General features: G+C 37.3%; 1 protein-coding gene across 1 annotated transcript in view; it reads right to left on the reverse strand.

The window, feature by feature from the left end:
- Positions 1-1634: 1634 nt before the first annotated feature.
- Positions 1635-12813, reverse strand: part of SLC1A1 (solute carrier family 1 member 1) — a 62889-nt gene continuing 51710 nt past the window's right edge. The window contains exons 9-12 of the mRNA XM_065744178.1: positions 6334-6456; positions 5709-5903; positions 5035-5169; positions 1635-2098 (exon numbers count right to left, since the gene is read on the reverse strand). Of these exons, the coding sequence (XP_065600250.1) occupies positions 1852-2098; positions 5035-5169; positions 5709-5903; positions 6334-6456 (700 nt within the window). The 3' untranslated portion in view covers positions 1635-1851. The remainder of the gene's footprint in view (positions 2099-5034; positions 5170-5708; positions 5904-6333; positions 6457-12813) is intronic.

The raw sequence follows: 12813 nt of genomic DNA on the forward strand, positions 1-12813 counted from the left end.
TCCAGTGCAAAGAGGATTGGAGTTTAAAACAAGAATGAAGGAGAAAAATATTTATTTAAAGCATGTTAGGAACACAATTCACAGTATATCTTAATGGGGTGACTAGATAATGGGGTGGTTGTAAAAGGGTGAGTTTAAAAAGCAAAGGAAGGACGAGGCATAGACCATACACTAACTGTGGATACTGGTGTTTTCTTTCTTCTTGTAAGCAAAGCTGTACAAATGAAGTCTGTTTCAAATTATTTACGCACAGGTACAAAATTTGATGTACTCTGTCTGTACATTTTCCTTTTTGTGAATAAACCAGTACTTAATTTTTCTGCATGTTACAATGTTTAATTTAAATACAGTATTACATCTTACTGACTTGTTGGTTTAACGTGCAATGTGTGAAAACCTACAGTAAATATTTTTTTCTTAATCAGTTTTCTTTGGCACACTTCTAATTTATTTAAATTCAAGAGCTATGCCTGACTTGAGTATGTAACACTGCAGGTACATAGGTTTTTGTCATGGTACACAAGGTTTTTGTCAGCATACAAGTACAATTGTAGGCTTACCACAAGCTTACTTACAAAGAATTCAGTTTACAGGTAAAATTGCTAACAAACTGTAATATGCAAGGCAAAATGTTTCATACAGAAACTCCCCTGGAGAGAGTGATTTTTGCACCATGGAAATCTTTTATAAAATCAGTTAGAAAATTGAGATTTCTCATGAGGAAATTCATAGTGCTTATTATCCTACAGGAAGCCATGAGGACACATGACTTTCTGGGTTAAGATAGGCTTCGTGAGATACAATTTGTCTGATATGCTGGCATTGTAGTAGCGTTGCTGCTGCAAACTTGCATGTTTACACAACCAAACTGTGTAAAAAGCTTAGTGACAGTGGCTGCTTTCCATAACAAGGCATGCCTCCTAAACTCCTCATACTATAATAATTTTTGTTCTAAGGAGTAAAGCTTTAGAATCTGCATTACATGTTGCTCTATAGTCTATTTTTATCTTCATGACCTCTGCCTACTTTGGGCTGTTTAACATTTGGTTATGGCCATAGGTAATCTACTGATACTTCTGATGAAAATGTATCAGGTTATTATTAAAGCACCTAAACTGGAGAAGTTTTAAGTTTTTTAAACCCATCAAATACAAGAATGGTTAGCCCACAGCAGTTTGTTTCAACTCTGAAAGCCAATGCCAGCAGCTGGAATTTACATGAAAGACATGGGGAAACATGGTTACGTAAACAGTGGAAACTTTTCTGTGCCCAATTATTTAATGATAAAAAAATGAAATCTTGTTTGCACTACAATCCTTATTACATGGCCTTGTGGGTCTGCTTTTTTCCAAACCAAGCTGCCCTAGTGGTGACCTCTCAGCTTCAAAAATGAGTCTTTTGGCACATGATCAAGTTACAGTAGGTGTCTTGTGCAATGTTTTTTGAAGGCAAAGATGTTAAAACAGTCTTTGTACAGGTGTTTTGTAACACAGGTGAGATGTGGAATGCTGTGCTACTCCTGAGAAAAACACATTTGGCTATTCCAGCTATTAATCTAACTTATGAGCATGCTGATTCCAATGAGGCATTTCATATCCTCATCAATAGTATATATGCTTAAAAAAAAATTAAAAAAAAATCTGTCTTTGTCTTTAACAATGATCGAAAGTAGTGAATTCAAATTGCTGGGAGAGGTGATTAGAAGGGAGAAGAATTGGTGAAGAGTATCAGAGTCAGTGCACTAAATCATATATTTGTGAGACATACTCCATTCTCAATTTTCTTCTAAGCTTTTAAAGATCTTGCATATAGCCATGTCCATTAGTGCTTCTGTTTCATCTGCTACTGACCTTAAAATTGAGACGTCTGTGTGAAGGATATGGTGTCAGATTTATCTACAGCAAAGCCTCCATTGATGTATGATTTCTTGGTCTCTGTTTCATCATTATCAAGTATTGTAGTTTCCAAGGCAAAAGGGTTGACTATGTTGACATCAGAGGAAACATCCATCTGTTCCAGTTCCTTTTTAGAGAGCTTCTCCACTATCCCAGTACCAAAGGCGTCTCCCAAGACATTCACCATTGTTCTGAATCGATCTCTATGGAATAAAAATCTCAGGCAAATCATTCTGTATGTTTCTTAGAAAATCCTATTAATAAATGTAAGCTACTGTAGAAAGCGGTGAACTCATTTTTTTCCCCCACAATACAGATTCTGCATAATTCTAGAACTAAATTTAAAAATGTTGTAGAATGAAAAGTGACTTCCCAAATTAAGGACTTTGTACAGGATGTGTAAATTTTTAAGTCACATCAGTGGTCTATTAACAGCAGTAACCAAAGGGCTGTGCATAGGCCTGAAGTGTCTTGTGGGGAGTCCTTCTCAGGCTGCAAAGCATGGTTCACTTTGTGATGGGGTCGCTTTTGATGGGAGGAAAGACTGAGGTAAAACAGAAGATTTCACATAATGTCTTCTGTCTTTTTTGGCAGTTGTTTCCTCAGCCAGAGGAGCACTTAGCTCAGTATTCTGGACCAAAGCCTTTTTAAAGGGTTGAAGTACAAAGGTGTATTGCTATGTTAAGGAATGTGAAACTTTTCTACTACTGATTTTTCTCTCAGGATAAAAAATAATCTGCCACTACTTCATAGAAAAGCCTGAAAATCATGCAAGATAGTTATGTTTGTAAATTGCCAATGGGGTCTTCAAAAACAACAGTGAAGTGAAGCAGTCCAAAACATGTTTTTCTACTGCAGCTGCTGAACACCCCTATGAGAACGCATGTATTCTCCATATTGAAAGGAAATAACTGATATGGGAAGGATGAGGTACAATCAATTCTAGTAGGAGCTGTGTGATAAGTGAGACACATTGGAAACTCATTTTGCATTATCCTTCTATTCTACCTCTTCATTAAAAATATGGAAGATACCTTCAAGGTTATGGAATAAAACTTTGGCAAGTTCAGTTTAACTAGAGGATAGTTAATGAGCCACTACCAGCAAGTTGCAAAATAATACATTTTAGGTAGTGAGTACAAAAGGCAAGTGTTAATAATCTACATGGCACCAAGATGTGCATTCCACCTGCTGAGGTGCAAAATGCATTGCCATGACCCTTGGTACATATAATTAATCTTTAATTTTCTTTATACGGCAAGACACTTTCATCTGAAAAAATAACTCAGTTGGAACTAAGAGTCAGTTCCAATTATTCATCTGTGTCATGGTTGAACAGGTATTTTCTATACATTCATGGAACACCTAAATGTGCAACATTGAATTTCTAACCTAGAGAAGAGGCCCATAATATCATTAATATAGTGGAATTTAGGAAATGACTGGGTTTTCTTTTATTTATTTATTTTATCTATCTCACTCCCATAAAGGAATTAGAGGGTATCATATAAAAGGCTTGGGAAGTGGGCTAAAACAAACAATACAAAATACGCTTTGTACAGCACATTGATAGATTGTGGAATTCATCTCCACAAAATTTATGGATGCTTCAAAGTGCAATAAGGAAATTTAATGTAAGAATAAATCTATTGAGAACTGTTTAAAAAGTAACACCTCTATCTTAGGAACTCTGAGTCACAATTCTTAAGGCTGGGAAAAGTATCTACACAATTTTTCTGTTCTTACTTTTTTTGTTTACACACCTCTAAGCCAGTGGCTTGTACTTATCTTCCCTATTGTTAGTCAAATTAAATGACTATTGGGAAAAGAGCTAGAAAAAACGAAATGGTTGTGCAGCATGACAAACAGATGTTGTTGCAGAGAGCTGATGGGGCGAATGCACAGTAACTGGAGCTGGTTTGTTGTTGTCGTTTAATTAATTATTAATTAATTATATTTTTTAGAAATAATGTTATTCTGAAATTGTGTTGATTGTTGAATTCTTTCAGCAGCTCTACTCTTTCTGGAGACCAGGGTTTCTCTCCACAGCTTGAGAAACTGAGTTATATAATCAAATCAAGTAAATGTATCCATGAAATATATAGACTGCAGGCCAAAAAAACCTTCAAGAAAATTATTGAAAAAGGTGGATGAGGACAAGAGATTTTTTTCTTTGAAGGTAAATTTAAGCCCAATAAAAGTAAGTGCAAAGACTATTACATAATATGATTCTCTGCATTTGTACTGATGAGTTATGTTGAGTTAATGCAAATGAACAAGACCTCAGTCTGAACATTATAGCCCAGGCACTTTAGGAGACAGAAAAAACAAAACTGTATTATAAAGTTATAGTCCTAAAGTAAGAAATCTTGTTATTCTTTCCCAGTAAAACATCGGATAAAGCTGGACACTGACTTCCTTTTGCAGTAGTAGTATTGAAATATCTAAATTGAACACGGAAGACTTTAGGTTAAATACCTCCCTCCAGAAAGATCTTAACGGGACTGAGAGGATTTTCTGTGCTTTGGGGTAAAGTGGTTGGGATCAGGTGTAAGTAATGCTTTCCAAGTTTGCAAGTGTGTGCTTGCTGGACACTGGACTCAGTAAAGAAAAATTCTAGCAAATTAATATTGGCAGAACGGACATATAGTCTACTGTATGTGTGGATATACAATGAAGGACCAGCTTTTCCTAGTTCATTCAGCTCCACTCCATCTTCACCACTGTGTGTATTTTATGAGTTCTGTGGAAATCAACTGAGATGTTCTGCTTGTGGCTGCATATGATTTTTATTAATGGTGCATCTACTTTAGTGAAATATGGCAGGAGCTGAGAAACTCCAAAGGTACTGCTTGGTACTATCAAATGTTTCTCTCCTAAGTACTATAATAATCATCTAATAACACTGTGCCCACTGGTTAAACAGCACCTCTGGATGTGAGGTTACTATCTGACATTCCACATTGTAAGATTTCTATCAGAATTAAAGCCACTGCTATTACCAATTGGCCAAAACAAGAATATTTGTCCAACTCATAGAGCAGTCCTACAAGACATGATTTTGCTGTCTTATCTTGTAGACTCACATGCTTGTGTAAACATTTAAAAAGAAAAAGAATATCAAGTACTTTAAACTTACAGAAGCCAGTCAACTGCAATTATCAGAGTAACATCTTCAGCTGGCAGGCCAACAGCGCTCAGAACAATCACCATAGTGACAAGTCCAGCTTGAGGGACTCCAGCAGCTCCAATGCTGGCTGCTGTAGCTGTGACACTAAATCCCAAATAAAGCCAGGAAAAGGCATTCAGAGTAAATGTTGCATACAGAAATTCTATTTTCTGACACAAATATACGTATTTCACTAACAGAAAGAAGACCTTATGTTCTAATTTTCCTTTGGAGTATTATTTACCAATTTTGGTGACAAGACTATGAGACATGTTTGAATCAGTACCATCTCAGACACTTGGAGGAGAATCCATAGCTCCTCGGGCAAACAAACAGTTGTTACAGTTACAAATGTTAATATATAGGTAAATGAATGTCTAACCCACAGATTAGATAGATCACAGGAAGAATTAAGTTTCCGAGTGTTTTCATTGAGAGATAAATGGCAGTTTCCAGGACAATGCTGCATACCTGGCCCACCCCACCTCCTCATCAGGTCACATAGGCAAGGTCATGAAATAACATATGAGAATGTTTCACCTTTTTCCATTAATTATTCAAAATAAATGTAGTATTCATTCCAAAAACAAAATAAAAACAAAAACACAACACAAACAAAATGTATGTTATGAATTTATTCTTACCTGATGGTAACTATCTGGCCAACATCTAGTTCCAGGTCATTCAGTTGTGCAATAAATACAGCTGCTACTGCCTCATAGAGAGCTGTGCCATCCATGTTGATGGTAGCTCCAACTGGAAGTACAAATCTGGTAATTCTTTTATCAATTAAGTTTTTTTCTTCTGCACAGCGGAAGGTAACCGGCAAAGTTGCTGAACTGGCACATAAATAAACACAAAAAATAAATGCAACTAGGAGGATCTTCCTTCTAATTATAGGAGGAAATAACAAAGACTTAGTTACACTCAAAATTAAACATTAGAATCTTCATTATGTATGTAACCTTGAAATAGACTAAACTCTAGGAAGTTTGTGAACAATGAGCTGAATAGCAAGAAAATTATTTCCTGAAGATATATTGGGAAGGGCAGTTTTTCTAGTTTTGTAAAAGGCCAGCATAACTTCACTGAAATCTGTGCTGCCATTTTGGGTACTGCAGAAATAATTTTAAATGTAGTATTTCAACTTCCATGGGATTTACAACTATCCAAGTGAAATCAGGTTATTTTACAAAGTAGTAAAAAATATGAGCAGAAACAATGCCATTACTACTAAAAACATTTCAGAAGATAAATCTTTTTGTTTACCTGGAAGAAATCATGAGGGCTGTCAGAAGAGCCTGAGCCATCCCCATGGCAAAACGAAAAGGATTTTTCCTTACTATTATTAAGTAGATCAGTGGCAGAATTATAGTGGAGTGGATTGCAAGTCTGAAAAAGAAAACAGACTAGTTAAACAGATTGAGTTTCTTTAGATTTATGATCTAAAATTTTACAGTTTAGAGAGTAGCATTGTCAAAACAAAAGCAAACAAACAAGCAAAACAAAACATTAGGTTCCTTCACTCTTCTGTAAGGAGGGAGAGATTACTATTTGTGTCTCTTTCCAAAGTAGAGCAAGGACTAATCAACATATTTGAAATACCGTTGAGGGTAAAGTAAATAATATATAAACTGATATGCATAGAGTGATTTTAAATATGCTCAAACATCTGTGGTTTTTATTACACAAGTGATGGAGGAACCAGTGAGGAAAGATGTACTGCTTGATCTTCTACTAGCAAACAAGGAAGCACTGACTAGAAATGTGAAGGCTAGGGGCATCCTTGGCTACAGTAATGACAACACTGTGAAGTTCAGTATCCTGTGAGGAGAAAGCGAGGCAATAAATAAAACCACAACCCTGGATTTCAGGAAAGCTAACTGTCCAGGGACCACATTAGAATTTAATGGGAATGGACCCTACTAAAAAAGGAGTCCAAGAGAGTTCTTTAGTATTCAAGGATCACTTTCTCCAGTCTCAAGAATGATGCATCTCTATATGCAAGAAATAAGAGAAGGGGACAGGAGAACTGAATGGATTAACAAGGAACTCCTGACAAAACTTAAACATAAGCGTAAGGGGTACAGGAACTGGAAGTAGGGACAAGATATTTGGGATGAATATACTGATGTTGTCGAAGTATGCAGAAACACAATGAAGAAGGCTAAGGCCTTCTTGGATAGGGACACCAAAAGCAAGAATGGCTTCTTCATATACATTAATAACAAAGGAAAACTAGTGAAAATGTGGGCCTGCTACTGAAAGAGCAGGGGCCCTCACAATAGAGGATGGAGAGAAAGCAAAGATACTGAACATCTTCCTTGCTTCAGTCTTCACTGTAAAGATCTGTCCTCAGGAACCCCTGACCAAATTGGAGAGAAAGTCTGAAAAAGGAAGACTTGCCCTAGATTGAGGATTGTTGGGCTAGAGATCATTTAGGCAAACTTGACATCCACAAGTACATGGACCATGATGAGATGCAATTATGAGTGCTCAGAAGATCTAGTAAATATCACTTTTGGGTGGGGGTTAGGAGAATAGAGCCCCTCCTTCTGTAAGACTAGAGTAAATCCAAGACTGCCTTGTGAGACAGAATGTGTATGGGGCTAGACAACATTCATCCCAGGGTCCTGAAGGAGCTAGCTGGTGTGGCTTCCAACCTACATCATATTTGAAAAGTCATGACTGTCAGATTAAGTCTCCAGTGACTGGAAAAATGAAAACACCACTCTCATTTTTTAAGAAAGGAGGAATGGAAGACTTGGGGATCTATAGTCAGTAAGTCTCATGCCTCTGCCTGGGAAGATCATGTAGCAGATACTCCTGGAAGCTAAGTTAAAGCACATGTGAGATAAGGAAGTGATTCAAGACAGTCAGTACAGCATGACAAAGGGAAGATCATGACTGACAAATCTTGCAGACTTCTATGACATGGTTTAGCGGCCATGGTAGTGGTGGGCTGACAGTTGAGTAGATGATCTTAGTGGTCTTTTCCAGTCTTTATGATTCCACGATTCTATGATTTTATGATAAGATGGAGTAATGGCACTTGAGGACAGAGGAGTAACTGATGTCTTCCTAGACTTCTGCAAGGTTTTCGACATGGTTCTGCACTACAACTTGAACAGAGATGGATTTAAAGGGTGGACTAGTTGATGGATAAAGAATTGGTTGGATTGTCACAGCCAGAAGGTTGTGTTTAGTGGCTCTATGTTCAGATAGAAGCTAGTCATGAGTGGTACCCCATAGAGGTCTGTTCTGAAGAATCTTGAGAAGTGGGTCCATGAGAACCTAGTAACTTTCAGCAAAGTATTACACTTGGGTTGGGGCATTCCCAGATATGTATACAGACCAGGAGAACAATCCTATGGAGAAGGTCTAAGGGGTCCTTGTGGAAAGCTAGACATGAGCCAGCAGTGTGCACTGCAGTCTGGAAGGCAAACTGTATCTTGGGCTGCCAGCAAGGTATGGGTGGTGATTGCCCCTCTTTCCTCATGAGGCCTCATCTGAAGTATTGCATCCAGGTCTGGGGCCCTAAGCACAGGAAAAATATTGAGCTGCTGGAGTGGGTCCAGTGGAGGGCCACAAAGATTATCAGAGTACTGAAGCACCTCTCCTATGAAGCCAGGCTGAGGAAGCTGGGATTGTTCAGCCTGAAGAACTGGGTTTACCTTATTCATCAGAGATTTGGATGAGGGATAGAGTGCATCCTCAGCAAGCTTGCTGACAATGCAAAGCTGCGAGGAGGGCTGATTCCCCAGAAGACTGTGCTGCTATTCACAAGGCTTTCAACAGATTGGAGAGATGGGCGGAGAGGAGTCTCTTGAAATTCTATAAAGGCAAGCGTAGGGTTCTACATCTGGGGAGGAATAATTTTATGAACAAGTGCAGGCTGGGAGCTAACCTGATGGAAAATAGCTCTGAGAGAAGGACCTGTGAATCCTGCTTGACAACAAGCTGACCACGAGCCAATTAAGTGCCCTAGTGTCCGGGAATGCCAGTGGTATCCTCGGCTACATTAAGAAGAGTATTATCAGCAGATCAAGTGAGGTAAGTCACCTCCTCCATCAGCTCTGGTGAAGTCTCAACTGGAGTACTGTAGTAAAGGGTTACAAAATGAAGGTACTGGAGCATATGAGGGAAGTTAGAGGCATCTGAGCCACTATGGCTTGGAGAAGTAAAGGCTTAGGAGGGATTTGCTCAATGTGTGTAATATATGAAGGAGAGGTATGAAGAAAATGTGACTAGAGTCTTCAGAGTGGTACCAAGCAAACAAGAGGCAATGGGAACACACTGAAACACAGAAAGTTCATCTGAACATGAGGAAAAGATACTGTGCAAGTAATCAAGCAGTAAAAGAGGTTGCCCAGAGAAGTTACAGAATCTGCATCCCTGGAGATGCTCAAAAGCTGTATGGACAATCCTGGATAACATGCTATGAGGGACTCCATTTGAGAAGGGAGGTTTGACTAGGTAATCTCAAAGTTATCTTCCAACCTCAACCATTCTGTTATTCTATGATATTTTCAGATACTATAAATGAAATATATATCGTTCTACCACCTTTCATGTTGCAAGGTGCTGAAATACTGTCTTCTGAAATTATAACCTTTTATAATTAATTCTGTTGACATGCAAAAAGACCAGATTGTCCTCTTGGTGTTACACATTGCTCAGTTGTATTTGCTTGGATATTGGATGTGTCTTAATTTGTGGGCATTACCATTAGAGGTAAATAGCCTGCTATGAGTATATTTGAAATGAAATATACAAAAAAGATCTGTGCAATGTTTTCTGTGTTCCAAGGTCACAAAATTATGGCAGCATCAGCTCTTCTTGATGATAAATTATCATGGCATGGAAATATAAAGCCCAGAATTGTGGCCTGACCTCAGGATTTTTTTTTTATTCTGTCTTCACATAATGTTCTTGTGAACAATACTATGTTGTAATATCAATTTATTATTTTAGAGTATTTGATAAAGATAGCAATATATCATGGTACTATCTGTTCTGCCAACATCAGGCAATAAACAAAGCTGTAGTTAATAGTACAGAAATCCATAACATCATAAAAACAAACAAAAAAACAACAACAACAAAAGCAAACCACCTCAAAATGTAGCTATTCATTCCGTATTAATAGAAGGGTTTATTCAGTAAAATGTGAATGAGAGCACATAATATGTATCAATAAAAATTTCTAAAAATATATATCAAAACTTCTGATTCATACAACGGTGCCTGAGAACAAACTGAATTCTTCACAACATAGAGAAAAAAATATATAGGCATGAATACTGTTGGGTGTTTTAACAAAGATGTTGATGAGAGTAAACTTTTCAAGCAATATTAATGTCTAGAAACAGGATTTCCAAGCAAAAATCTTTTAGATCCTCACTTAACTACTGCCAGCATGAACATGGCATTAACCAAAACAATGTTTGTGTGCATTAGTTTCATTGCTACTGATTTTCATGAAAAGAAATAGAAGTAGTATTTATTCACATGTATGAAATGCAACTCATAGCAAAAGGCAGAAGTTTTTGTTTTACTTTACAGCACTCATGAAATGCATCTGACTTTCTGCTTTCAGATGAGACAAATAGATAAGACTGCTTGCTGCAGTTTCCTTTTTCATTTTAATCCCTTAGACTGTGAGATTTTGGCCCTTATGCCTCGTATTTTGATTTTTCTTCTCTGTGACTGCTAACACATCCTACTTCTGCACTGCTATGATAGAAAGTGACAGACTGAAGATATTTAGTAGCCAACTGGAGCACATGCATTAGGGCAGGCACGTGCAATCTGGGGCCTGCCAGTAGTATGCATTCTGGCCCAGCCTGTACTGCAGCTGCCCTCCTGCACCATTGTGGCGGTGGCTCTTCCCCACTGAGCAGCCTGGCACAGCCCCAGGCATGCACCCATTGCTCAGCAACATCAGTGGGCAACTGGCACTGTCTGGGCAGAAACCAGGATACAGAGAAGATAAAGTGCAATGCAATGTCAACTCAAGTTAAGGCGAATAATTTTATACATTTTGATACATTGGCTGAACAGTGCTGTGAACTGTGAAAAATATGCAACAGTGCTTTCTATTCTGATAATGGAATTTGAGAATAGATTTCAAGATTGCTGAAAAAATGATCAATTTTTTGGTAATTTGTGACTTCATTTTCAGTCAACATTAATAAATTAGCTGCAAAGTTTAAAATGGAATGCACAGAGTTGCAATTAAATATTAAAATAAAATAAAAAACTGGTCATGTTTCTAAGACCTATCTTATTAGAAAGAAATGTCCTTACTTCACAGTCACTCTATTCACATCACTGCTTTTTGGCAGTACATACATTTGTGAACAACTATTTTCAAGGATGAAGTACAGAAGAATAAAATTTCACCAGAAATTCCTTGAGAAGTCAGTAAGAATTGCAACCCTTTCCACCAAACAGACTGTCATGTTAGTTTGGTAAATACAAGGTCAAACTTCCCACTAGTTTTATGTTCTTGTTGCTCCCTTTTTTTGTATGCTTTTATAAAAAAATATTTTTAAAAGTATATATATAAATATAAATTTTTATGTATATATATAAAGTGAATTTTATTTGCAACCCAAGATAATTCCCCTTACTGCAGCCCAGGCAAGTCAAAAGGCTTATGAATTAGGGTAAGATTGTTGCCTCATGCTGACCTAAATCAATGTTGACATGTGTTTCAGACAATGGTGGGTAAGAGCTAGTAGGGACAAAGATGTGAAAGGCCATGAAAGTAGGTGAGATATAAAACAAGTTAGAGAGGAATAGAAAAGGAATGGAAGATGAGGATAAGAAATAGTAGCCCTAGTGATCTTGCGCATTTTTATTGTTACAGAAAACAAGAAACACGTCAGAGGAAGCCTGTAATTCTCAGGACCAAACTTGAAGTAAGGATGATAGAGAGAGAGCTACAGAAGATGCTGACAAATAGAACACAGCACAGACACATAAGGCAAATAAAGATGAAAACCAAAAATATGGTGGAACAGAATTCATAACAAAGAAAAAGCAAAACAACTTCTGCTTGACAAGAGATGGGAAAAAGGGCATTCCTGAAGGTCAAAAATTTTAGAGCAAGCAGCAATTATAGAACTTGTACATACAGCGTTATCTTCATTTCTATGATCTGATTATAATGTGCCCTCTTTCATAGTCAGTTTTGCAAATAATGTTTGCCCTTCTCTGCAACACAGAGCATTACCCTCTTCAGATCTTCCCATAAGAGAAAGAAATGACATTCTAGAAGCCATCACAGAAAATTATTACTGTGTAATGGAATTCAGTGGAACAGAGACTTTTTCTTGCCAAGGGTATAAGGGTGGGCATCCATGCTGTGTGTGCCATTGCATTGCTTAGTTACCAGGCAAACAGAAGACTGTATGTGGTGATTCTTTACTCTACAAAGGAATTAATATGGAAAAGGCATGGTGTCTTGACACACATCCTAAGAAAGACATGCCCTGTTATAACACAAATAGTAACCATTAATACATAAGCAAGTATAAAACTTCCTATCATATTTAACATTGCTATTTGATCTGGAACTGAAGCCAAAGGGCAGTCATGAACCATCTAGCATATTCCCACTCTGAATTAACAAGATATAAAAACATAGAAAATCTGCATCTATTATATAGTAGTATTCTATAAATGACTTCTACCTATCTCACTTATAATTTCTGTAGAAAGTGTCTTCATAATTTAGACTGA

Source organism: Cyrtonyx montezumae, unplaced genomic scaffold, assembly GCF_038088225.1.
Source record: "Cyrtonyx montezumae isolate F1298 unplaced genomic scaffold, pur_monq_1.0 scaffold_30, whole genome shotgun sequence".
Lineage (NCBI taxonomy): Eukaryota > Metazoa > Chordata > Aves > Galliformes > Odontophoridae > Cyrtonyx > Cyrtonyx montezumae.